General features: G+C 38.8%; 1 protein-coding gene across 1 annotated transcript; it reads right to left on the bottom strand.

The window, feature by feature from the left end:
• Nucleotides 1-924: 924 nt before the first annotated feature.
• LOC128094681 (interferon-induced very large GTPase 1-like) lies at nt 925-22,872 on the bottom strand. Its single transcript, XM_052713162.1, has 2 exons — nt 22,755-22,872; nt 925-10,370 (listed from the first exon to the last, which is right to left on the bottom strand). The coding sequence occupies exon 2, from the start codon at nt 10,364-10,366 to the stop codon at nt 3,086-3,088; it is 7,281 nt and encodes a 2,426-aa protein (XP_052569122.1). The 5' UTR covers nt 10,367-10,370; nt 22,755-22,872; the 3' UTR covers nt 925-3,085.
• Nucleotides 22,873-27,337: the final 4,465 nt, after the last annotated feature.

Below are 27,337 nucleotides of genomic sequence, written 5' to 3'. Positions count from 1 at the left end.
AACTTTAAAAGTCCCCATAGTATATCACAGTCTCAACAATGTTTTGAAGCCCACATTTCAAAGTCTTTTCTCAAACTAATACAGTCGCTTAAGTGTAATCACCTGCAAATTCAAAAATCAAAAAGTAGATCCCATACTTCCAACATATAATGGCACAGGATATACATTATTATTACAAAACACAGGGAAGGTAGCACAGTGAGGAAATACTGGACCAAAGTAAGAGTGAAAACCAGCTGGGAAATCTCCAAACTCTGTATCTTCGTGTCTGGTGTCAAAATGCTCTCCAGATCCATTCAGCTTCATTGACTGCAATGTACTTCTTTCTCTTCAGCTGTTTCCACTCCTGTTATCAGCTGTCTTTGGAAACTATACCACAACTCTGGCATCTCTAACATCTTGGGTTCTCCAAGTCAATCTAGGCTTCAACTTCACAGCTACACGAAATGGCCTTTCTACTAGGCCTCCTCCATTCAGGGACTCCTCTGACACATGCTTGGCTTCAGCAACTTTCCTTAGTCTCAGGGGCAAATTCCATAACCTATTTCTTTTATCCTTAATTCTACAGCCAGAACCATGTGGCTGAATCAGCCAAGTTCTGCTGCTTGTTCAATTACATCTTCACTAGCTTTCTTCACTGCCTAAGGTTGGATGTCCTGAAACTGGATCTCTAGACCAGGCTGGCCTCAAACTCAGGGATCTGCTAGCCTCTGACTTCTCGGTGCTGGGATTAACGGTATGCCCTACCACATTTGGTTCTAAGATTTTCTTTTTTTTTTTTTTTAATTTATTTTAATTTATTTTGCAATACAATTCAGTTCTACATATCAGTCACGGATTCCCTTGTTCTCCCCCCTCCCGTCCCCCTCACCTTCCCCCCAACGCCCCCCCCCCCATTCCCATCTCCTCCAGGGCAAAGCCTTCCCCACAGACTGAGGTCAACCTGGTAGACTCAGTCCAGGTAGGTCTAGTACCCTCCTCCCCGGCCAAGCCAAACAATCCTGCATAGGCCCCAGGTTTCAAACAGCCAACTCATGCAATGAGCACAAGATCTGGTCCCACTGCCTGGATGCCTCCCAAACAGATCAAGCCAATCAACTGTCTCACCCATTCGGAGGGCCTGATCCAGTGGGGACCCCTTAGTTTCTTTTTCTCACCAATTGGAAACAGCTGGGTGGGATCTTGCCCTGAGATCACCACTCTCCTTAATCCATTTATCTTCTTAAATACAGGATTTAGCTCCATTCTACTTCCTGTTTCTCTTTTTCTCCTCAAAATCTTCATTACCCTGCTCAGCTTGCTCCTTTTCATTATAAATCTTTATAAACATGAACGCTAGTAAGTGAAAGGACCAAGCAGATGCCATAACAGGCTGCTCAGTCTTTTCTCAGAGATCAGGCCTCAAATTCAGTTTCCTGAGACTTGAGCAAGCAGTTTCAGGGAGGGCTATGACACAGTCCTTGAAGTAGCTCTGTTTCTGCTCATACTCTGACTGCTCAAGGTTCAGCCAGTCGTTTACTGTCTGGGACTCCTCACCAACCTAGAGCTACGTGCATGGGTCAATGTGAATGTGCTAGGTTAGCCAGCCTCCATGGCAGCTCAAGGACAGAGCTTGGCCCACTGAGTCAGCCCCCACAGTCAGTATGTGCTAGGCCAGCCAGCCTCTATGGTAGCTCAAGGTCAAAGCCTGGGACTTGTCCTAGTCTGCCCCCAAAATGATAACTGTAACCCCTAACCAGTAAATTCAAAGGTTACACACCCTCACTCAATCATATTATGCCAAGGCTTGTACCACCCTGTTTGTGGTTTTTTCCCTTTAAAAACCCCTCCTCCTGAGAACTCAGGGCTGTCCTCCTCCACCCACTGTGTCAGATGTTGGACATGGATCAAGCCAAGGCTTGTAATAAACCCATGTGTGTTTTGCATCGGATATCAGCTCTGTGGTGGTCTTGCTTGGGGGTCTCGCAATGTGGCCACAACAGTAACCACATGAACAAGGCTATACTCAAGACTGCCTTGAGATTTTTTTTCTGCCAATGAAATTAATCCAAAAGTCATCACTTTAGCCTCAGGCAGACTCTTGGGTCAAGGGTAAAAAGCAGCCACTTTCTTCACCAAAATATTATAAGACCAGTCTCTAGGCCACATGCTAACATTTTTCTCCTTTGAAATCTCTTAATCTCCACAGTTCATCAAATTACATTCAGTACCACTGTATTCCATGCTTCTATTGTATAGCCCATTAAGCAGCATTTAAAGCATTCCGCTGCTTTCTTATCCCAAACTCCCAAAATCCCCATTACTCCAAACAAAAACATGGTCAGGTCTATTACAGCAATATTCCCAGTCCCTGGCACAAACTTCTGTCTTGGTTAGGGATGCTATTGCTTTGAAGAGAGTCAATGCACAATGAGGAATGGCTTGTTTACAATTCAGTGGTTTGCCAGGGACCAGCCTCAGCAGTTTCGGGGGTCCGAAGGACACGATACCTGGAAGGCATAGTAATGACTCAGAGACAGTGCACGTGCAAGCTGACAGGTCACTTTGGGCTTCTGCAGTTGCTAAGTAGCTTCTTGCTATAGCTTGCTAAGTAGCTTCTGCTTTTGCCTTGGTTACCTCAGTCTTTTATTATCATAAGCAAGGGGAAACAGAAAGAAAAGGGGAAATTACCCAATACAAAGCAATCTCATGATTCCAAAGGTTATTCTTAGAAAGTCACCAATATATTCATCATCTTTGATTAAACACAAAAACTATCCCAGACTTAACACCAAAGTGAGTATAATCTATTTTTATTATTAATGATTATACAATCTTCTGAGCACTTGACCCAGAGGCTAGCAACACGCAATTTCGAAAAAAAAAAAAAAGGTAAAAATAAAAACAGTGGTTAATATACCAGGCAGTCTATTTCTTCTCACAGAAAAACATCCCTTTAGTAGAAAATCTTCATGTCTTGAAATACTAACTGGTTTAATTTTATATATTTCATTTATAAGCAACAATATTGAAGCTGCCACTTAAGTTGATTTTCAGATCCTTTGGAAAATGTGACATTTGTGTGGCAGTGTTAGTATTTATTTTGTCAATTTTTCAAATCATCAAGTACTTCTTGCTTTGTGATTTTGGTCCATGAATCTGGAATAGTACCTAACTCTTTAAATTTTTTTCCATATCTTCCTTCGAGCTCTGTTCTGAAGTGATAGACAAACCACTTCCAATATGGCTGGGTAGATGAGTCTGGGGTGATGCTCCAAGTGGCATACTCACCCCCTGCTTCTCGATATTTCTTGTATGGGAATTTCTTGTTATCACTTAAAATAAATGAACAATCACTTGCTACAGAACTAGTACAGAAGTCAATGTGAAAGTGGTCTGTTTTATACCAATGCCATCCATTGACAGCGGCAGGACGGTGGAAAGGCACACTGTGGTCTCCTTCATGTTGGGGAATGGTGTTGGTACAAATTGCTTTACAAAAAGGACACTGTTTCCAGCAGCCACAGAGATGTTCAGAGAGAATTTTCTCAATGTCAGGAACCATTTCATCTATGGGCTTACTTGTGCAGTCCTCTTCTACCTTCTTCATTGCAGGATCCAAAGCTGTACTCATAGCTTCTTTGAGAAACTCCATATCCTTTATCTCCTGATGCTCAATGCTTATCAGGTCTCTTCTTGGAAAGATCAGGTTGTTTCCTAGGTGATCACAGAACAAATCCAACCAGGCAGAAGCAGTGCTGCCTTTATCTTTAGCAACAGCTGTGGACTCATGAATAGCAGTGAGGATGGCATTCTTGATGTCACCTAAGCTTATTTTTAAGAAAGTCTTTATTTTTTTACCTTCTTTTTCAAAACAGTATCTTCTAATGTGGTCACTAATGTAATTCCTGAAGAAGGATTCTGGCTGATGAATGTATTGCCAATACTTATCAAAGTTTTCTTCTTCTGCCAGAGAAATGAGAATATGTTTCTCCAGGTTAGCCCTGTTTCCATTGAATGCAGGGCAGGTGGCTCTCATGTCCCCAGCTATTTTAGGGCCCATTTGCTCCCATATAGTGACATAAATAGCAGGAGTGAGCTTGAGCCACAGGAAGTCAACAAAGGATGTGATGGAGGTGGCACCTTGGCAGGAGATCTTAAAATTGATGAAGAAATCATCTTTCTTTCTCTCCAGATAGTTTACAGGATCATTTGCGCTCTTGAATGCCCTGTTTATTTCCCTGAAACTCTTAGATGCTCTTTGGAATAAACATAAGGATAAATCAATAGTGTAGTCTCTGGTAAATGTGTAGTCTTCCTCAGGGGGTACAGATTTCAGTTCATTTTCTATTATCCTCAAGATTTCATGAAAATCATTTGGACTGTAATCACGCTTTTGCTTCAAAATGTTTTTAATTGTTTCATTAAATCTTAATTCAATGTGATTAGTAGTCTTCTTAATGGATTCTTTATGACAACTTTCTAAGCTCTTTGTAAATACCTTATACCATTTTTTCACTTGGACATGTTTGGCATAATTGATTTCAAACATCTCTCCAGAGTTCTTTTTAAGTCTTTCCACAATGTTTTTCTCCTTATTGAAATAATCCAAAAGGATGTTTTCAGAATCTAAATCAATGTTAGGCTCTTTGACAGGAGGTGCAGTAGAAGACACACTGTAGATCCAACTTCTCCAAAGTTGATCAAATTTCTCATATAACTCTTTATCACTGAATTCTTTACCCTTCACACTTAAAGCCAACTTTCGGCTCTTCTCTAGCAATTCATTTTCATATTCTGACTTTTGGTTGTCTAGTCTTTCTTGGCTTTGTTTGAGATTGATGAGTTCATTGCCTTTACTTCTGGTGTCTGTAATAAGTGCACCTTTAAGCATTAGTAGCTTATTTTCAAAATTTGTTCTCCATTGAACCAGTGTTTCCCTATCTGGGTCTTCTTCAAAATATTTGTCAAATTCTTGCTTGATGGTTTCATATTTCTTATTAACTGGACCCTCAAGTTTGTCAGATGTGAGTGTCAGGATTTTCCCATTCTGAATCTGATTGTTCAGCTGATTCTGTAAATCCAGAACATGACTCCTCAGCTCCCAGGTCCAGTGGTTATACATGGTTTCCAGTTTCCTCATGGCTATGACCTCTTGGGTGTTCCTGAAACTGAAAATGAAGTGCTCACTGACCAGGGCTTTCCACAAATCTTGAACACGGAATTTTACATCTGAGATCTTCAAAATCCTTCCCCTAGATTCCTGCTGGGCAGTCTTAAGAATCTCATTCTTCAGTTCCTGGACATTGTGGCTATAGCGAGGATTGGGAGGAGCCATTGGAGGATTGCCATCCCAGAGGTGAGCAAAGTAGTAGACATGACTATTGACATCAAATTTAATTACATCGCTGAAGCGGGTTATGTTGGAGCACTCTTCCTGTTCAGCAGCTAATGCTGTCATTTCATCCAGTCTCTGCTCCAGTTGCCTTCGTCCTTCCATAGTTTGGTCTTTTGCTGTACCTTCACCCACATTCTGGTGGACAAAGAGACAACTGGGGGAGATTTTCACTTGTTTCATTCTCAGAAAGGCCTGGACAACAATTTGTAGGATGTCCTGCATCTCTGATGGATTTTCCCCAAAAATATTGATCAGAGTCAAGTTTCCAAGGCCAATGACAAAGGTTGCCAACTCATTGTCCCAATTGTGGGACTTGTTGTTGAGTTCTGGAGCCCGAAGTCCTTCTGTGTCTACAACAAGCACAAAATCAAAGCCAAGTTCCTCTGAACATGTCACTTCCACCTTCAGGAGCTGCATGTAGGCCCCCTTGGTACACCTGCCTGCACTGACTGTGAACTGCAGACCAAACATGGCATTTAGCAAAGTAGATTTCCCTGAGCTTTGCAGACCAAGGATAGAGAGAACGAACAGTCTTTTGTCTCCAAGTTTCTCTGAGATCTTGTCAAAAACTGCTGCTACCCATTTTAGGGGTACATAGGAAGCATCCCCATCCATCAGTTCAATGGAAACACCTGCTACCATCAGGTCTGCAGCAAGTTCAGGGAGGCAGAGAAAAAGTCTATCTCTAGAGGAGCAAGTTTCTTCCAGAGCTTCATAGATCTGGCCAACTTCTCGGAGAAGATGCTCAATTCCTAAAGTGCAGTCAAGAATCTCAGTAGAGATGGATTCTATCTGCTGGAGTGTCAGGGAGCTGCTCTTTGGTGCTTTTTGCTTTTCCTCCTGCACCATTGACCACAAAGTTTGTTGCTTCCTATGCAAATTCTCTAAGTGCCCTGAGGTTAGGTTTTCTAAAACCACACTTAACCAGTGTAAGAAATAGAGTTTGGGGTAAATTTCTAAATCTTCTTTGAGAATTTGTAGGACAGAGCACATTAAAGGATTGAGAGGAAAGGCCTTTTTAAACTGCTGGCATCGTATGTTTTGTTTCTCTATCTCAATTTCACTCTTGTGTTGTTCAATGCTCCGATTCCCCTTTTCTCTCAGATGATAGAGTTCCTTGTCCTTCTTACACCAATGGTGCCACAGCTGTCCCTGCAGGGGCAGCAAGTTTTCTTTTAGCTCAGGTAACTTTGATAGCTTCAGGAGGTCCAGTATAGTCTGTGCCTTTTCTTTGGCTGCTCTCATTTCTCTTTTATCTTCATCAATCAGAAATCCTTGTTTTTTAGCCATCTGTGAACAGTCCTCTAAGCTGAGAGGAGTGCCAGAGAGTTCTAGTAAATGTTTGATGGCGTTTGAGAGCTCCTCTGTTAGTTCTGCCTCATTTCTATTCCTGATGCCAATTCTCATCTTTTTACCAGAATTATTGGCTATGGCCTTTTCTTTGTCATCAACCAAACAGATCAGAGCTTTGGGTGACTGACAGAGGTGTCTCACAAGATTCTGGTTTTCTTTATTGTCATCAGAAGCTGACATGAGGATCACAATGAGAGAAGAGACATCCTGCAGGAAGCTGAGTTGTTGCCTGTGTTCCTTGGCATCTCCATGAAGATTGGTGAAGGCCACACACTTGTCAAATATGTCCTCCCCTTGGCCCCCAGGACAGAACCAGAAGATCTCCACCACTCCCTCCATCAGGAGACAGTGATTGTTGCTTCCTCTGCAGTGTCTGTGAAAAAACACATCATGTTTATGTTTACTGAGGAGAGAGTTCATGATCTGAGATTTGGAAGCAGAGAGGCCATTTCCAACTCTAATGAAGGACACAATGGGGGTAGAAACACAGCACATCTGCTGATTCTTGTGACTGTAGCTCTTGTTCTGTTGTGAGTCATTTTCCTCTTGCCAACTTCTCCTAATTTGTCTGAGAGACCAGAGAGAAAATTCAATCTCAGAAGTGTTGGGATTTGGCACCACAAGGGGGAGTGCAAATTGACAAATGTAAAGTTTGGACAGAATATACTGTCTGGCAAGATCATCTGCACAGTGAAAAATGGCCATCTGGATGTCCATTGGGTGAATGTGGGGCTGGGACTCAGTGGGTGAAGAATTAGTGACTTCATCTCTGTCATCAAACAACTCTTCATATGGATCAAAAGCCTCATTTTCCTGGTTGCAAGGAACTAGAGAGCCTTGGCTTTCTGCATTTCTGGGATTTTTGAAGACTAGATATCTAAACCCGCAATCTAACATCAGTAGCTTTTGTAGGAAATAGAAGGGAAGTTCCTGTTCAGATTTTGGCTGTGTATTGTACACTGAAGTCTTATAGATTAGATGGAAGTCAGCTCTGCTCATCTTTTTTAGGTAGTTATGTTCTAGATCCAGACGTTGGAGTAAGTCTAAGAAAGGTCCTTTTTCTATGGTTTCCTTTTGGTTATTTTCATTATCTTGTTGGTTATAAGTCTCTTTCTTTTCAGGGTAGAGACTTTGCAGTTGTTTTCTCATCTCATCCATCTGCAAAGTTGAGATGTTGTCTTCATAATTCCCATCAATGTGTAATCTCAAACTTTTCTCTAGATTTTCCCAATCATGATCAGTTTCAAATTTTGTGAGAACATGTGAAAATTTTGTAGACAACAAAGGCTTCATATGCTGCCTTGTTAATGCCAAGCGCTGTGTTTTTTCTTCTGGAGAAATGGTTGAGATTCCAACTGTGGTTGTCAGAGCTTTGAGCACTAGGAATGCCTGTGCCCTGTCTGTGCAGATGGTTTTGAGCTCCTGATATCTGTGTTGGACAGTTTGTATTTCATCCAGGAGAAAGCTTATCTCAGTGCACCCCAGAAGAGGCTGAAAAACATTGCTTTCCAGCTGATAGCCTGCACCAGCTGCAATGGAGAGTAGCAGCAGCTGCATGTCTGGCTGTTCTGCTTCTCTGAGGTAGTTCAAGAAGGAGCCAAGAGCTCTGGTGACCTCACAGGTGGCCTTTCTGTGAGCTTCTTCCACTGTTTCTGAGTACCCAGACTTGACCTTTACTTCTATGAGAGATTTTTGGATTTCTTTCAAACTTTTAAGGAATTCAGAAAATTCAGTGATCTTCACTTGCTGTTCCTCGGAGTCTTTCTGGTAGATCCACTGAATGATTGAACTTAGCTGAGGAAAGTTTTTCACTTTGTAGATATGAGGTTCTAGAAGGCTGCAGAACTGAGATTTAATAAACTGAGATTTTTTAATGGAAGAGTTTGACTTGCAAAAGTTGACAGTTCTCACGAGAAAATTCTGTAGATTCAAATTTGTCAGGCATGTATTAATCCAAACATCATAACCTTTTGTTTTGTTAGCCAATGTTTGCATGAAATCCAGAAGGTTCTTAAGCTGTTCTTCAGGGTCAGAGACCTCCCATAATTTCACATTATTCAGGAAAAGTTCTGCTTCCTCTATGGTGCTCAGCAACTCTTCTCCAGCCTGGATGTGGGCAGCAAGGCCAGTCAGAGCAGAGTAGTTATCTGCCAGGCATTTTGCCACCAGAAAGGGATCCTTAAAATTGCTTCTGTGGTTAGATAGGATGATGTCCCAAATGGGTACCAGCTGAAGTTCTCGTTCAATGACAGACCAGGTTTTGTTGCTGGTGAGAAGGCCCGTTGTCCACTGAACAATTCCATTTGCTTCTGGTGGTCCACCTATCTGAGCCACAGATAATTGGACTTTGATTTGGAGCTGTTGATTAGTTGCATTTTGGCAGGATCTTACTAAATGTGAGTCTGATGTTGCCTTTTTTGCCCCACCTTCAACTCCATAGCCAAAGTAGCTCCCTCTTACGTAACTATCTAAGGCCTCTGCAGTCTGCTGCTTCACACAATCCAGCTGGTCACTGTTGAATCCCTGGGAAATGGCCTTCCAGCAGTAGATTCCCCCAAGGTACAGAGGGCCTTGATTAGCATGAGAGCCAAATCTGTTGAAGAAGTTTTCAGTCCTGTTCCTCACTACGACGAATCTGTCTGGTCCATCAGTGTGCTCCAGTTGTTCTTCAATGATTTTCAGTTCCTTGAGAGCAGCAGTGGAGAGCTGGAGCTGATCAATTCGAAAGTGGCAGGAGACCAGAGGCATATAGCTATACTTGGCTGAACAGAAATAAGAATGCTCTGAATATGATTCATTGATGTCCTTCGAGTCTGACTGATTACTTTGATCTCTACCACCTTCCAGACTAAATCCCCAGCATCCACTCATGACTGATGTCATTGCTCCAAATCCCAACTTCTCCACACTTTTGGTGAACAGGGTTTCTTCTTTAGAAGATATGAATTCTTTTGCTTCCATCCTTTTTCCTTGCTCAGATCCAAGGAGGAAGAATTCCTTGGGGACCCTGAGCAGTTCTTCTCTTCTTGCTACCAGGTCCTTTTGGTGGCAGGTCTTATAAATTCCCTGCAGGGCCAGCCCTCCAGATGCCCATCTTACCAGGTCTCTATCAGGGAGGTTTCCCCTGTAGGTCAGTTTCTGCTCCACATCCTTTAATTGTCTCTCCATTGTTTCAGTGACATCTTTCAGGGGCACTTCAGGCCCTGGCCAGCACTCTTCAGGGATCTCCATTGCTTGTCTCAGCTCTGCTTCTTTCCTCCTCACTGCCTCTTCCTGTCTGTTCTTCCCTTCTGATTGGAAGGCCTTCAGTTCCTGCAGTGCCTGTCCTGCCTGCTTCTTCCTGTTCCTTATCATCTCCCCTAGATTTTTCTGGAACTCTGCAACACTATTTGGCTGTGAGAGGTCAAGCAGTTTCTCCAGAGCCTTTTGCTCCCATGTGTGTTGTGTCTGGGACTTCAGCTTCTGGAGATCTTTTTCTTCTAAGTGCTGTAAGGCCTGGGTACATGTCACACCCAGGTCTTCCTGCAGCTTAGGCAGCCAGTAGTCAACAGACAACCCTACTTCTGTCAGCATCTCCTGGAGATCTTGCTGTCTTCTAGGCTGAGGATCGTCAGTGGTGCACTTTGTTGTTGCCATGGCTCTGTGAAGAACAGATACATTTTTAATCTATGTCTAGACTAAATTTCTTACAAATTAATAGACTAAATACATTTTATTATATTTATTTATTTATAAATCCTATTCCATTTTAGTCTATTAATTTGTAAGAAATCTTCTACACATGATCCAATTTGTGAGTGTTCTAAGGAGGCAAGTCTTCAAGGTTTTCATCCCTTCATCTAATTCTCTGATATGTATTTCTTTAAAGTCTTTGTAATATTTTTTGTATACTGAACATAATTTGTGTTTATAGTTGTTGATATGTGCTTCAATGTAACAGACTGATTTTTGGCATTTCCTCCTACATTTACTCAACATCAAACCAGTAAGGTAATGGCTGGAATTTTAAAATATAGATGACAACTCACTTTTTACTTTATAAATAAGAGTGACTTCATCTGCTGATCAACTTTTCTGTATTTGTTTCTATGAAATCTATGTTGACTCTTTCCATTCATATATCCCTAAATACATCTCAAGTTATATAATATTCATTTAATTTCCTATCCTTATAAATGCATTAACTAGTTGACAGAAAATAATCATAGAGAGGCAGAGGGAGTCTGGAAAATGAACAGACAGATGCCCAGGAAGTCACAGAGAGGAACTTGGAGTTTCAGTACTTTTTGTTTTGCAGCAATTGAAGGGGCCTCTCTTTCTGAGATGACAGCAAACAGGGAAGGTCAGCTAGTTTTTCCTCAACTTCTCTAAGTTAGCAGATTTTCACCACAGCCACTGACTCCTGAGTCTGTGTTGGTAAATAAAGCAATAGAGATTTAGCTAAAAACTACTTTTGGTGGCAGCAGCAGGATATGGATACAGTGATCATAAAAGTCCTTCTAGGCTGCTGCCAGAGAAGCAGATCAGGAACTGCAGAGCCTCTGTAACTGGCTGAAACAGCATTTGGTTCAGGTGCAGCCACAGTGCCAGCAGAAGAACAATATTTGGCACTCCAACATGTGGCACGACCACACAAAAGGAAGTTACTCAATCTGATGCCTCTGCTGTCACTATTAGGTATTCCAGAAAGCAGCTTCATGCTTAGAAATCATGGAACAGGCCTGAGTTTGCTGATGGTCCGATATGGACAAACTGAGAGACCTAGAAAGTCCATTAAGATGGAGTTAAATAATATTTTTAAAAAATCTTTCCTATGCTAAGGATGTGAAACATCATAATGCAGGAGTTAGGACCCTGTATAGTGCAACTATTGATGGCTTGAAAATGGAAACAGTAAGTAAGGGGATAAATGACTTAGCTGAGATTTACATAATACTGATTGTAAGTATTATCAGTCTGGTAATTCATATTTCATTCATAATATTCATAGTGGTTTCTTATGCCAAATAAAGAGTGGTCTGGTAATTGTGCCAAATATGAAAAGTTGAATAATAACATACAAGCTTTAGAAAGACATGTCAATGAAAAATAAGAAAAATTTGACTGATAATATACAAGCCTTAGAAAGTCATACTAATGAAAATAAGAAAAATACTCAGACAAAGACAGAGGGATTTAGAAAAGAACCTACCATACCACTGCATGATGAATATGTAGGGGCTGCCCAAGGTTATTAGAAAACCAACCTTAGTTTATACAGTTACTATACGAGAACAATGAACAGACAATAGGCACCCCTAAGATTATATAGAAGTTAAACGGAATCCTATAGAAATTTTAGATATTATAATATTTAAGCAAGTGGTCATTTTATATGCATTCACCTCATGTGAATCACATGTTAAATTTACGGGCAATTCAGAACAGAATTATCCCCCAAGACGGGAAAGATTTGGTCACAACAATATTGGAAGCTAGTCTTCAGTTACAATTGTGAACATGGTGGAAAAATAAGCTAGAGTCATAGAACAGCAAAATAAGGCTAGGAATACTGATATTTCCCAAGATTGGTTACTAGATAAGGGTCAATATGCTAAATTGCAAAGGCAGATTGATTTTAAGATCATACCTTGGCACTATGTTGTTTAGCAGCTTTAAATGGTTGGGACAAGGTTGAAGAATCAGAGAAGAGGTCTGAGACATTTACTAAAATTATACCAGGCCAAACAAGAAGCCTTCACTGATTTTTCGAAAAGATTGACTTCAACTGTAAATAGAATAGTATAAGATCTAGAGGTCAGATAAATATTAATTGAATCTTTGGCTTCTGAAAATGCTAATTCTGAATGAAAAAGGGTGACTAGGCCTTTAAAGGGAAGATCAACAACAATAGATGAATGGGTTAGAAATATGGCTTATATTGCATATCATGTTTATGATGCTACTTTGAAAGGAGGAGTAATTTCTAAAAAATTTAAGAAAAATTAAAATATCAGATGTTTTAATTGTGGCAAATAAGGTCATTTGAAAAGAGATTGTTGGCCAGGCATTCCTAGAAATAATGTTCTTTTCTAGAGATAATCCAAACAAAGCCTAACCTTCTGGAGTATGCAGAAGGTGTGACAAAGACCAACATTAGACTAATGAATGGAGATCAACAAAGGATAAGCAAGGCAACTTTTGCCGTTGGAAAATGCCTTAGGCATCCTTTTGCAGATTCCAATATCAAATTTGGTTCTACTATTGCCTGTCAGCATGAGAGAAACTCATCTGCAAGTCAATTAAAAGATTTAATGCCTGTTGTTAAGAACAGCACTGTTCTGGATGTGATCAAGGGCAGAATAGATTCAGTAGATAAAACAAAAAATTCAGGAGAGATCAAAAAACAAGTATTTTGGCAAACTGCTATAAAATATCAAAGAACAAAGCCAAAAATTCAAATATATGGCATTGTAATTGAAGGATTACTGGACATAGGTGTAAATGTAACAATACTTCTACTAAACCTGGCATCCAGATTGGCCTCTTCAGGAGGTAACTATTCAGCTTTTAGGGATTGAAACTTTATCTCTGCTTTCTTTCTGTACACTATGAACATGTGTTGCTCTGATTGGTTGATAAATAAAGCTGTTTGGCCAATGGCAAGGCAGAATAAGGTTAGGCGGTACATTCAATCTGGAGAGAGAGGAGAAGAAAGGAGAGTGGGGAGACCCAGCCTGCTGCTCAAGGAGCAACAAGATGCCATAAGACCATGGTCATATAGATTAATAGAAATGGGTTGAGTTAAGTTATAAGAGTTAGCTAACACAATTCCTGATCAATAAGCCATACAGTTTGTAGACAATATAAGCCTCTGTTTGTTTACTTGAGACTGAGTAGCTGTGGACACAGGTGGGAGAGATTTGTCCCAACTGCAGGGCCAGGCAGGACCAGAGAAACTTCTGGCTACATATCTTAGGTAAAACAAAATACAAGTTGGTTCAAGTATAGAGAACCAGAAGGACAGATAGAAAAATTAAAGCTATATGTGTCTAACATATCAATGCACTTATGGGGATATGATTTGTTGCAGCAATGGAAGAAACAGATTAACATTCCTCAAATTTCAGAAACAAAACATAGAGAATGCTTCTGAGATAAATATTAAAAGATATTATCAGGAACAATCACACACTGTTAAGGTTGTACATAAGCAGGACACAACAGCTATTGGTCTTCCAAAGGTACCAACAGTCTTACCTTTAAAATGGTTAACTGACAATCCTGTGTGGGTGGACCAATGGCCTCTGACATCAGAAAAATTATAGGCACTAAAACAGTTGGTATAAGGGCAGCTAAATGATCAACATATTGAAGAATCAACCAGTCCTTTTAATTCTTCTATATTTATTATTAAAAAGAAATCTGGAAAATTGAGAATAGTAATAGAACTGAGAGATATAAATAAGGTAATTCAGCCAATTGACTCTTTGCAGCCTGGAATGCCCTTGCCTTCTTTATTACCTAAAGGATGGTATATTATAGGATTGATTTAAAAGACTGCTTTTTGCTATACCTTTACAAGAACAGGATAGAGAAAATATTTGCCTCATAGTACCTATTTATACTCATTCCCAGCCTATTAAGAGGTATCATTGGAAAATTCTTCCTCAAGGAGTGCTAAACTGCCTCACCTTGTGTCAATATTTTATACAAGATCCATTTCAAATAATTTGTAAACCATTTACTGTTTATCAATATAATTTACCATTACATGGATAATACTTTATTGGTTGATTCAGATGCATATACCTTAAAAAATGTTTGATGAAGTAAAGAGAATTTTTCCCTTTTGAAATTACAAATTGCTCCTGAAAAACTGCAAGGATGAGATTGTATTAATCATTTAGGATATAAGATAGGTTTTTTAGGAAATTCAACTGAAGAAATATAAATAGGAGAGGTCAATTACAAACTCTTAATGTTGGCATGTAGAAGATTGCAAAGAGATCCACATATATTGCCATGCACAAAACTCAAGTCCAAGTAGATCAAAAAAACCTCAACATAAATCCAGTTACACTAAACTTGATAGAAATTAGGAAGTAGCCTTGAATGCATTTGCACAGGACAACACTTTAATAAGGTGTACAAAAATGAAAGAAAGGAATCCATGTTTTGTCTACAGATGATATGATCCTATACATCAGATACTCTAACACTTCTACTATAAAACTTTTTAATTGACAAACACTTTCAGCAGAGTATTAGGGTGCTATATGAACATGAAAAATACCAATAACTTTCTAAATACTAATAATGAACTTAAAGAGAATGAAACCAAGAAAAAACATCTTATTCACAAAAAAATGAATGGATAATAAAAATATGACATACACACAATATGATTTTATTCAGTTATAAAAATAAAATTACGTTGTTTTCTGGAAAATGGATAAAGAAGGAAATCATCATATTCAATAAAATAAGCTCAGCAAATTTATACCTATTTTATTTCTTTTATGGGGTCCAGAATTACATAGATAAATGTTGCCCTAATCCCACCTGACAGAGCAGGGCCACCTGACACGCAACAGCTGTCACCTGATAACCAGGGGAATGGTTAGGACAGCAAGGGAGGGGGAACTGACCACCCACTCACTGTTGGATGAGGAGATCAGGCATCAGGAGGCATGAATGTTAGAGAACTGAGATGGGGTGGGGGTTTTGTAGACTGAATCCTGGGTTTTGGCACCAATGAAAGGAAAAGCATTAGCTCAGGACTGCCAAGACCAAGTATTCAGGCCAAGATCTCAGCACAAAGGAGATTTATTTGCCCCAGAAGGACAGAGGGCAGGGATAAGGGACAAAGACAGAAGACAGAGGAAGAGGGAGAAGGGGAAAGGAACAATGGAGAGGGGAGAAAGGGACAACCTGGAGGGGTCAGGGGCATTTGTCCTGGAGTCGGACAAGGGACTGCCTCTGGATAGAGAAGAGACAGATGTGGCACATAGGGCAATGGTGGTTTATAAAGGAACAAAGGGAAATCCCATGTTAGAAAGAGGTGTTTAATTTTATTTGGCATGTTAATTAGGTAAGCCAAAGGGGGCTTTTTATTGCTTAATTTCCATCCTTTGATAGCTGTACACTGGTAGTCATCCTCAGGAGGAGGGATTGGCCAAATAAGGGAAAGACCTTGGGAATAGCTTCAGGAATGTAATCTAACGGTTTTTTGGCAAGGCAGACAGAATGGGGGAGAAGGGAAAGGCTGGCAGAGCCACATGCTGGAGTGGGCTAGAATCTCTTCTTGTATTTCATGTATATTCTAATCCACTACTCTATCCCACTCATTTCCTTACTGTTATTCTTCCACCTCTATCGCACAAACACACAGACACACACACACAGACACAGACACAGACACACACACACACACACACACACACACACACACACACACACACCCTCAAGCCATTTATCTATAAGGCAAATGAGAGTGTACAGGCTTCAGCTGCATTCATTAATTATGCTTCCAATTCTCCTGTAATTTCTGCCTTATTCAGAGACACAACTGGATTGTCCAATGATTATCATATGAATCTCTTTTCCACTTTATATAAACTTAGGACCCATGGGTTTCAGATGCCTTCTCTAACCTCTCTGTAGTCTTGTTTGTTTTTCAGCCTTGTCAGGATTTCCTTACATTTTGCCTTCACGTGCACTTATTGTAACGGCTGTAACAGGCATCACGTCTGATGTTAGTTCCTCTTCTGCTCTTCAAGATTCATTTTGAAATCAAATGGCATTCAGCATTATTAAGGTGTGTATGTCATACTTTTAAAAACTGCATTACCCCTATATTTCACCTATATGTACTGCCAGTGGTGAGGCCTGTGGAAATATTAAGGAGAGAAAGACCAGATAGAGCGTGTTCTACCAGTGTTTCCCAGAAATAACTCAGACATGGAGCAAACACTGAGTACCAAGCAAAGGAGGATTTGTTCTCAAAGTTACATAGTAGAGAGTGACTGGGAGCTTCTTAAGTAAGAGTTAAATTGTACAGGCTTTAAAATTGTGTGCTTTTTATCAATTCCAGAAGATACTGAGTGAGGTTACATATTTGATTGTAGGTTATTTTTGATTAGGAAGACTTAACTAAACTATTTCTTTTGTTTGTCATGTCAAAATGTAGATTAAAATGTTAGACATGTCTTTGGTTTAGTTTCCTTGTAACATAAAACCCAGTTTTGTGGTTTCTAAACCCCACACCTAGAGATTGTATGTTTTAATTTGTAATTTCCTGTTCTCCCCATAATCTGTCTTGCTTTTCTTTATGTTTTTCCCTCATACTCCTCTCTCCTCACCAGTAAATCCTATCTTAAAACTTGAGATTAATATCCTCAGGTAATGATGAGTTCAATAGCCCCTTGCCTCTTTGCCCTTTTGTCTGTGTGTGGTGAAGAAGCAATAAGGCTCACTTTGGGTGCCTATGTATTGATCTTAGATTTTCCAGTACTCAGAACTGTAAGCCCCAAATTCTGTTCATTGTAAATTTTTAGTCTCTGGTAGTTTGTTACAGATCAGAATGGAGAAGACAGAAAATGGTGCAGGGAGCTGAAGTGATGAAGTTATGAGAACCACCTGATAATGTGGAAACAGCATGGCAAACAAGTGTTGAAAGGAAGTTGGAAGGACATGGGGATCAAGCCCACATTACCACAAACACAGTGCTATGTGTGCTTTTGGTGAGAACCTTGACTAATAGAAGAACTATGAGAGTATTTGTAACTTTTGGGAGATGAATTGAGTTGTCATGCTTCACATATCTATAGACATATATGTACTGTTTGCAGTCCAGTGAAATCTTAGGTAGAAATGAGGAACAAGGTGTTGGAAACCAGATATAAGGCCCTTCTTATGAAGAGGCAAATAACATCACTAAATTGTTGGTACAAAAGAACAGAACAAAGATCAGACAAGAAGGATTAGATAGAGTCGGCAATGAGCTCAGCATTGGAGCACCTGCTTAGCAGGTAAGAGGGGCCAGGATTAATCCTCAGAAGAAGCAAAATGAATAAAAATATGAGATTATAATCTGACTTCACCCATATAATGTTTTATGTTAATCAGTGATGAGTAAACTTAAAAACCAGAAACACTTGGCCTAGTTTATATCAGTGAATCATATGAAGTATGTAAGAATATCTTTAGCTGTATGGAAGAAAGTATGTAAGAAAACGATACCTGATTTAAAGTAATTTCTTTCTAAAAATAAAAACATATCATACTTCGTAATTGATTCTCTGAGGCCATCTTACCTTACTTCCAAATCCTTATTGAGACATTAGAAAAAATAAAATCTCCAAACAATTATCTCTTTTTTTTTAATTTATTTTAATTTATTTTGCAATACAATTCAGTTCTACATATCAGCCACGGATTCCCTTGTTCTCCCCCCCTCCCGCCCCCCTCACCTTCCCCCCAACCCCCCCCCCCCATTCCCATCTCCTCCAGGGCAAAGCCTTCCCCACAGACTGAGGTCAACCTGGTAGATTCAGTCCAGGTAGGTCTAGTCCCCTCCTCCCAGGCCGAGCCAAACAATCCTGCATAGGCCCCAGGTTTCAAACAGCCAACTCATGCAATGAGCACAAGATCTGGTCCCACTGCCTGGATGCCTCCCAAACAGATCAAGCCAATCAACTGTCTCACCCATTCGGAGGGCCTGATCCAGTGGGGACCCCCTCAGCCATTGGTTCATAGTTCATGTGTTTCCATTCATTTGGCTATTTGTCCCTGTGCTTTATCCAAATGAATGGAAACAATTATCTCTTATCTCAGAAAAAAACTATTAACATATGAAATCCAACAATATATAATAGAATTTTTGACCATGGCCAACTGAACTTTACCTAGATGTGGTAAGCTGGCTTAACAGGTGAAAACCAGTGAACATACATTTTATCAGTACACTAAAAAGAAAATGACATGATTATATCCCTCAGACACTAAGGCATTTTGACCAAATCCAAAAGGTCAATCCTGATTTTAAAAAATCTCAGCATATAGGAAAAAGTGGGAACATCCTTCAATTTGGTAAAAACACATATGCAAACAACATACAGGCAACAATTTATTTAATATTGAGAAACAGAAACAGAGCAAGAATCCCTCCTTTTATAACTCTTATTCAATACTCAACTTGAAGTCTTAGCTAATAAACAGGATAAAAATAAAAATGAAATGTGTGTGCAGAAAGTAATAACTAAAAAGACAAACTAACTTTACTCATAGATAATATGACTTAGTATGTAAAAAATCATGAAGAGTGAACAACAAAAACTGCCGTGAACTAGCATGAATTAAAAAAAAAATTCCCCACTCGGGAGGCAGAGCCAGGCGGATCTCTGTGAGTTCGAGGCCAGCCTGGGCTACCAAGTGAGTCCCAGGAAAGGTGCAAAGCTACACAGAGAAACCCTGTCTCAAAAAACCAAAAAAATAAAAAAAAATAAAAAAAAAGATTCCCAATATAAAGTTAAAATAAAAATGCTCTTTGTATATCAAAGAATAAGTGAGTGATATTTCAAATTAAAACACATTACTATTAGATGAATACCCAAAAACCCCAGTTAAATGTAAACATTACAAAATATGTACAAGACTTAGCTGAAGAAGACTGTAAAATTCTAATGGACGGATTAAAGAGTATGTAAATTAATGAAGCCATGCTCTTTAATTTATGCCGTTAAAATTCTAATTGCCCTATGCATCCCTGAATGAAAAGAATCAACAGAATGTGCATGCAACTATATTATAAAAAAAAAATTCATTACATTGACTCATGTAGTATAAGGCATTTAGACAATGCTCAACTATGTGCTGCAAAGGCTGAGAACTATTTCCCAATCCAGGAAGGATGCCTTTGCAGTTCCAATCTAATCCTGAAAGTCTTGGGAATTTGCTGGAATTGAGTCCACGTTGAATGTCTGAAGAGCTGGACTCTAATGTCAGCAGGTGGCAAAAGCAAAAGAAGCAATCACTGTGAGAAATGAGACTTGACACCCTGTATGTTGCATTTATCCTACTTCTTCATTAGAACAATTTACCCCATTGATAATCTCACCCTTCTTCATTGGAGCAGTTTACCCCACTGATACTCTCACTCTTATTCAAGGCAGGCGCTTCCTCTCTATTGACTGTCTGACATGTCAAACCTATCTGAAAAAGTCTTCATAGCCATGCAGATGCATTGTACAAGTTCTACGCATCTTCTACCTAGTTACATTGTCACTTCAGATCAACTATCACACTAGCTCTTTACAGCTTGGTCATTATATATTCACTATAATCTAACAAACCCCCTACCAAGTTATTTTCTGAATAAAAAAACCAAGCAGTTTATATGAAAGATGAAAATGTACAGAACAATCATTATGCAACATTAAAGGAGGAAAATAGAACACTGACAGCTCAAGGCTTAATAAAAAGATACATCAATCAATGAAATATGGTATTGATAGAGGCTTTTAAAAATCAGTGGAAAATGGGATCCAAATGTATAACATGTAAATAGATTTAAGGAGTAAAGACATTGTCATAGAGGAAAAGATAGATTTTTTTTCAGTATGTGTTTCTAGAAATATTCATATTCACATCCATATATATTTTAAAAATCTTGAGGTATACCTAATCCTTTAAAAAATGAACTCAAAGAAAAATATGGGGCCGGAAAAACACAGATAAAATCTATGCATCTACTGCTAAATGTAATATACTGTACTACTTAGGTACTCTTAATGTCTATAAATCCAGGAAAGTGGTATTTTAAAGTCTATTTCATAAATTACTAAAATGTTTTAAATACAACTTACATGATATTTGATCCCCTGAAGCAAATATGTTAAAAAGATTATAAATATCTAAAATACTTTAGGCATAGTTCATTTAGAACAACACTCTTTAATTCATAATATAATTTTCATTAAGCTATCAAATTAAACACTGACTACATTAATGTTAATACTCCTAAACATGTTCATAAGAAGTAATAAATTAAATTTTATCATTTAAAACCTTCAAGGATAATAAAATTAAGAAACAAGAAATGTTTTATGTTAATCAAATATTTTGGTATACATATAAATCTTCTGATTAAATTAATTGACTTGGTTGTGTTTTAAAAAAATAATCCCTATATACAAATGATTAATTTAAGATTTTCATTAAGGCTGTGATACACACAAAATGATAAATATGCCTACATAAATATTTGTCAAATATGTTAATGTTGCTTTTCTTTTCATAATTGAAATTACAGAAGATATAACCCCACAAATTATAACATTCATAATGTAAGTAAGCTTACTTCATCCATGTCTTTTAAAAGTTTATTCATTTAGTTTCAAAAGTTTATTCATAGCTAAGACAATATAATACATCTTAATGATAATTTTTAACTAAGAGTTGTATCATTAATATGTAAAAACTATTTACTCTATGCCTGTGCTCTCCCCTCTTAAAAGAAAGAAAACAAAACAACTTTCTCCCCAAGTTTCTTATTTTTGCCAATTTAAGACCATAAAGACAGGAGGCTAAAAAGAAAAAAAAATGATCTCCAGGATTTCTAACATGTTTTGCTTGAGTTTCAAATACAGCTTCCTGTTAATTTATTTGAAATATAGATATCTTGTTAAAAAGTAAGGATTTTCTAAATTCTGCCAGCTCAAATATATATATATATATATATATATATATATATATATATATATGAAACACTACAAACAAATCAAGTAAAATGTAAGATATTAAAATTTATGAATGTAAAATATGTTTTGGTAAGAAGATTTTATATGAATTTTAAAAGTAAACTTTTATATGAGAGGGGATTTGATGCATCGATTTTATTTTAAGGTAAAAGATTTTTCCAAAATAAAAATAAAAAGAAATTGAAAAAAACTGAAAGTTAATGTGTATCATAAAATGATTTCTAAAAGTTAAAACCTGGCAATAGTACATTGAGTCAGTGAGATGGCTCAGTGGGTAAAGGCACTCAAGGATCTGAGTTTGATCCTCAGAATTCACATGCTAGAAGGAGAAACTGACTTCTACAAGGTATCCTCTGAACTTCCACATATATGCTGTGGCACACATATTCCCAACACACACACACACACACACACACACACACACACACACACACACACACACAATTTAAGCAAATATGAAAGTCATATCGATATATAAAAACTTGTTTATGGAGCAAGGATTTTATGTTTTATCAAAATAACTGCTTATGGTTTTTAAACAAGAAACTCTGTCCTAAAAGAATAAAAATTTGTTTAAAAGTATTTGTCAAGCTTTATCTTAGTGTTATACAACGAACTTTATTCATTCTTCAATACTGTTATAACCAACAGTCTCAGTTTTCAATAACCATAGTTAGATCTCAATCAATGAGGCTAAAAAGGCTAAAAGGAAAATAAATATGCTGGCCATTGCTTCTAGGTCAACAGATTACCAAGGGAGCAGAGAAGGAGGCACCTTTAAGAGTGTCTTATAGCTCCAGTAAATCAGCTGTCTTCCTGATCATAGAGGACGAGGAGAGAGATTTCCAGGATTGTACTGTAACCAGTGCACACTCCACATGATGAGGATCATCACAGAAGGAAATTTTTCAATGATTCCAAGGAAAGCCATGGTTAATGTACCCTGCCCCATCCCAACAAATGACATAACTTCTAAAGAGAAATTAAAAGAGCCAAAAAAAGAAGGCTGAGAGGAAGCAGATTTTAGCTCCCAGCTTTCTGAGTACAGCACTGTTTATAAAGATTCAATTTCTGTTTTGTTGTTAATTCTTGGAGGTGCCATGGACCAAAGTCTGATTTTGCTATGAGCCTTAGGTCTGGTAACATGGCAATGTTAAATTCCTGTCCGAGGCTTTAGCATGTCACAATCGCTGTGTGTCTCTAATTTTCATCATTGCTCATTCTACTCTAGTTCCTGTGTCTGTTGTACTTATCTGTCTACCCAATGCCCCCTTTTCACTTACTTGTCTCCTGAAAGCCCAGTACCTGTCTTCAGGTTGTTGGTCCAGAAAGAAGTGAGAGGAGATCATGCCCCTTATCAAGGCTGCCAGACTGCTGACCATCAGCTGAGTCTCAGGTGGGGCTCTGTGAGGGCCTGGGCTAAACTCCTCCTAAGGACCAGGCACCTCCCTTTTCCTTCCTGCTCATTGAGGTTTTGTTTCTTTCATGCTTATATTTTTTTTTCTTGTTGCACTAGAATCAGGGTCCCTTGTGTAAGTTCCTGTAGCTAGAAAAACTAAAAAAATTGTTTGAGAAGTAATCTCAAAAACAGATTTATTGGAATTTTAGAGAAATAAACAAGGGAGGTCACCTGCAAATCTTATTAGCTGCCAAGAGGAGGGGGTTGGGTAAGAGGAAGAATGTCATAATTTCTGAATCAGATCTTTAAATAAAAAAGCAGGCAGCCTCAGCAATGGTGTTAACAGGATTGTAGTTACATCCTGTGCCCCAAAAGCCAGGCTCTGCCATCCATCCTTGGTAAGCCAAATACATAGCAAAAAGCAGGAAAAGGTTTCATTCAATATGAGCACATATGGAAAAAGCATAAAGAGATTCAGAGATATCTTGCCCCCCCCCCATGTTTATCTTTGTGATCCTTAAAGGAAGTAAGTTTTCAATAGAAGAAAGAGATGTATAAATAAGCAATCTGGCCAAGGTGGGGCCCAGTGAGTATCATTGTTTCAGCTCCAGTTTCTCCTGTGAGGTCACCTGCAAGGCAAGCCACTGGGCACTGTCCTGAGGGACTCTCTTAATCAGACAGTTTGAACTGTTAAGACCTACCCTAGGTATGGTCAACAACCTTCCGATGGCTGCCAACATAAAAGGATATGGGAGAAGGAAAGTTTGGCTTTCCACTGCCTGTTTCATTCTTGCTGGAAGTTTGTCTGTTCCACTGCTGTCACTGCCACCTTTACTGAATTACTCAGAAGAATGTAACTCTCCCTTTGATCTTTTCTGTCCCTTTTGTGAGCATCATTTCCCTGACACTTTAGACTTTACTCTTTTTCTAAAGCTGTCCTTCCTGCTAGGTGGCTGCTTATCCACCATGTGGCTGACCTCCATGCAGCATAACTCTAGACATGACCTTTTCTCTCTCTGCTCCTAGATTTATAACCTGTCTGCCCTGAGATTGTTCTTTCAAATACAAGTAAAATTTCCTTTGAGTTTCTTTTTGAGTCTATTCTTAAATTATTTTATTAATGAGACAAGGAGCTCTAATAGGGCACCACAACTTCAATGTTAACGGCTACAGTTTCACTTCACCCTGGTAAATCTATAGGGTGACACTTATCCATTCCCAGAAACAGTCACTTCCAAGTCTGTGCTGTGTGGGTGGTGCTCATTGAATGAAAAAATAAAATGAGGACAGGACACGACTAGGTATGGTAGATGAGAAAGTTTATTGTAGATGTGAGGCAGAAAATAGTCAGAGGCATCTGGAAGTGGCCAGACTAAACAGGGCCATTGGGGAGGGTGGAAAAAGGAAGAGAAGATGAAGAGGAGCTGTGATGCTAAAGAACAAGAAGCAAAAAGACTGTGTGTCCAAAATGGCTGAGGTTATCCAGGGAAGAAAAGCTGGAGAAAGAAAAGCAGAAGCCCAGGTCAAGGGCTGGAGAGACTCACTTTAGGGGATAGATTGAGAAGTGCTGAGAAGATCCAGGACTCTGCAACAGGTAACTGTGATCCTGGGGGATGGTGGGAGAACCTGGAAGCTAGTATCTGCCTGGATATGTTAAGTAGACATCTCAGCCATTTGTCCAGAGATTGAGACCTTACATTACTACTACTCACAAGGTGGTGTTGTCCTGTCCTGTACTCGTAGGAGTGCAAATATCTTCCATTATCAAACCAGAGTCCAGAGTAGCTTGTAAAATGGACTCTTTCAGGACAAGGCACAGCATGAAAAACCCATGCTGTAGTTCTTTCATTTGTATATTAATATATATAAAAATGATTTTTTTCTATTTACTCTTCCCAGATAATTACAGTGAACCAGTGAATCTTGAATAAACAACAAAGAAAATTTCCATAATCTTTCTCTATCTTTTCAATGATTTATATTTTTACATTCTGTTAAGTCTTGCATTAGTGTTTCTGTGCTTTGGTATTTAAAAGCTATGATCCGAGAAGAGTTAGGATCTGTCTTCTATACCTGAGATTTCAGAGAATGAGACAACACTGACTATAAATGGAGGGAGCACAGTATTGTGCTTTATGAAGTAGACAAAGACTTCTCTCCACAGTACAAACAAACAAACAAACAAACAAAAAACAACTAATTTGACAACAACAACAAGGTGTTCCTACCTCAATGGGAATAAGATGATTTACTCTACAGCTAAATATGAGTAATGATTCAACTTGCTGCAAATATTGTATTCCAATATGAACAGTAGCAGTTCAATAATGTTTTCATAATCACAGAGAAATGAAAATCATGAATCAATTCACTTTTCAACCTGTTGGTGGAAACATGAGTGAGGCAGGCTACATCAAAGGGAGGAAATCTCTATTAGGGCTCAGATCCTATCTGATGATATTTTTAACCTTTGAATTGGTAGAATATAAGGGTTTGCTTGTATTTTCTGAAATACTTATCTCCCAGTTACAAAGTTGTTAGGTCTAATACAGAAGTGAACACAAAGGACTATTTAGAGGCTAAGATAGCCCCAAATAACTTAGTGACAATGTACAGCATTTTAATTCTTCAAAATAAATAGAATTCTAATCAGTCAGCTTTGGAGGAAGCTTAATGTAGATTTAGCCTTCCCTCCCCTCCCCTCCCCTCCTGGAAACTTCAGTTAACATTTCCTGTTATTTAAGCCACTCCTGACCTGCTACTGAACAGACACATTCAGTTTCATTTCTCAGTCAAAACTCATTTCTAGGAAATGCTTATTTATAACCACAGATAAAAGGAGTGTTAGCGGTCAGCTGAATGTCTGTTGATTAACCAATGTTTTTGTTTGTTTGTTGTTTGTAAGCTAATTTCTCCTACACTTTCCTGTTTCTTTCATTTTTTCTTTTACTGTCACGAATTTGAAGTAAGAAGACTTGGTGGCACAGTCCTTTTTCTGTTATGTACAGTGCATCGTGAAAGCTTCCCCAGGCCTCAATGTTATTGTTTATGGAGACTGGCATGTTATTTAGAGTAGAGCCAGCATGAAAGGAAAAGTGCTTCACTCCATCTATCCCGGGATGGGCTGAGTCCCAAAGGACACTTTAGAAAACAGCTATGTAAGTAGCCAGACCAACTACTGGTAAGCTAGGAGCCCCCTCTGGAGAGAGTCAAGTAACCTCCTTACTCTCTGTTAATCTACACACTTTCTCTAGAAATGTGGTTATTTGTCCTATAAACAAATGCCTAAATTTATCTCATAAAGTAGGCGTGGAGGTAAAAATGTTTTCACATTCAAATCAAAGTTGTTTAGCCACAAATCTCACAGGAATGTATTTTAAAAATATTATTTTCCTAATGAATTACTTGAGGTTTCATGGAGTATTTCAACCTCCTATATGTTGTAACTTCTTGGAATTTCCTTCCAATCTAATCATATTCTAAACTGGAGAATGTTTAAGTTACTTATAAATTCATAGTCCATTCCCAGCTCTAATCATTCAGATAAATGATTATTTCCCTTTTAACTACCTTGGAGAAAATGTCTCCAGCTTCCCCCAAATCCTTCTTCCAAACCCCAGTTCCGATGGTTTTCGTTTTGGAAGATGTCATTCTGTCCTCAGCCCTGAACTTTTCTCATCCATCTGTAGACTTCTTCATTTGCTATCCCACACTCTTGGGCCTTGTACATAGCCTTAAAATGTCTTATTTTGCACCTCACTGAAGAATCTCAGGGTAGAAGACAGAGCTCCTGGTGAACTAACTTCTCTCACCAGTGGACTATGTAGCTAGTACTTGGCAGGAAGGAAGCAGTGCAAGTGTAGAGAGCTCCAAGGAACAATCTTACAAGACTGAGCAACTTTATGAAAAGAGGGACTCTGAGACAGGTTGTTATTTAAGAAAGAGATCTATTAGATCAGATAGGTAGCCACACAACAGGGCTGTGGGGGTTTGAGGAGAGTTCAGACCCACAGCATATATCCCTGCCAGGGACACTATAGACTGTGCAGTATCACCTAACTTGCATTTGCATTTTATGGCCTTGGCATTGGAGCTTGGCATTTCCCTTTAGATTCAATCTATGTTTAGTTAGGATAATCCTTGGGAGAGACTGACAAGGATTCCCACTAGCAGAGAGACCCTTGGATATTTTTTGTGTAAAAATCATGGAATTGTATGAGAGTTTGGAGTAGGTTCCTGTAGCAGGAATCTTAATAGGTCTTATTAATAAAATCAAACCTGAGGCCAGTTATTGGGGTGAATGCTGGATGATCAGAGAAGCAGAACCAGCCACAGCTACCTCACCTCGCCAGTTCCTCAGCTGATCCTGTTTTTTCAGACTGGAAACCTCTGAGTCCTCATCCAGAATGAATCTCAGCTGAACTGTTGATGCAAAGCCTGAAAGCTTAATCAGCCAAAAGCTTCTAG

The sequence above is a fragment of the Peromyscus californicus genome, unplaced genomic scaffold (assembly GCF_007827085.1).
Source record: "Peromyscus californicus insignis strain IS unplaced genomic scaffold, ASM782708v3 Scaffold_4__1_contigs__length_199733344, whole genome shotgun sequence".
Taxonomy (NCBI): domain Eukaryota; kingdom Metazoa; phylum Chordata; class Mammalia; order Rodentia; family Cricetidae; genus Peromyscus; species Peromyscus californicus.
Note: the sequence above shows the minus strand (reverse complement) of the source record. Positions and strands in the feature narration are given on the sequence as shown.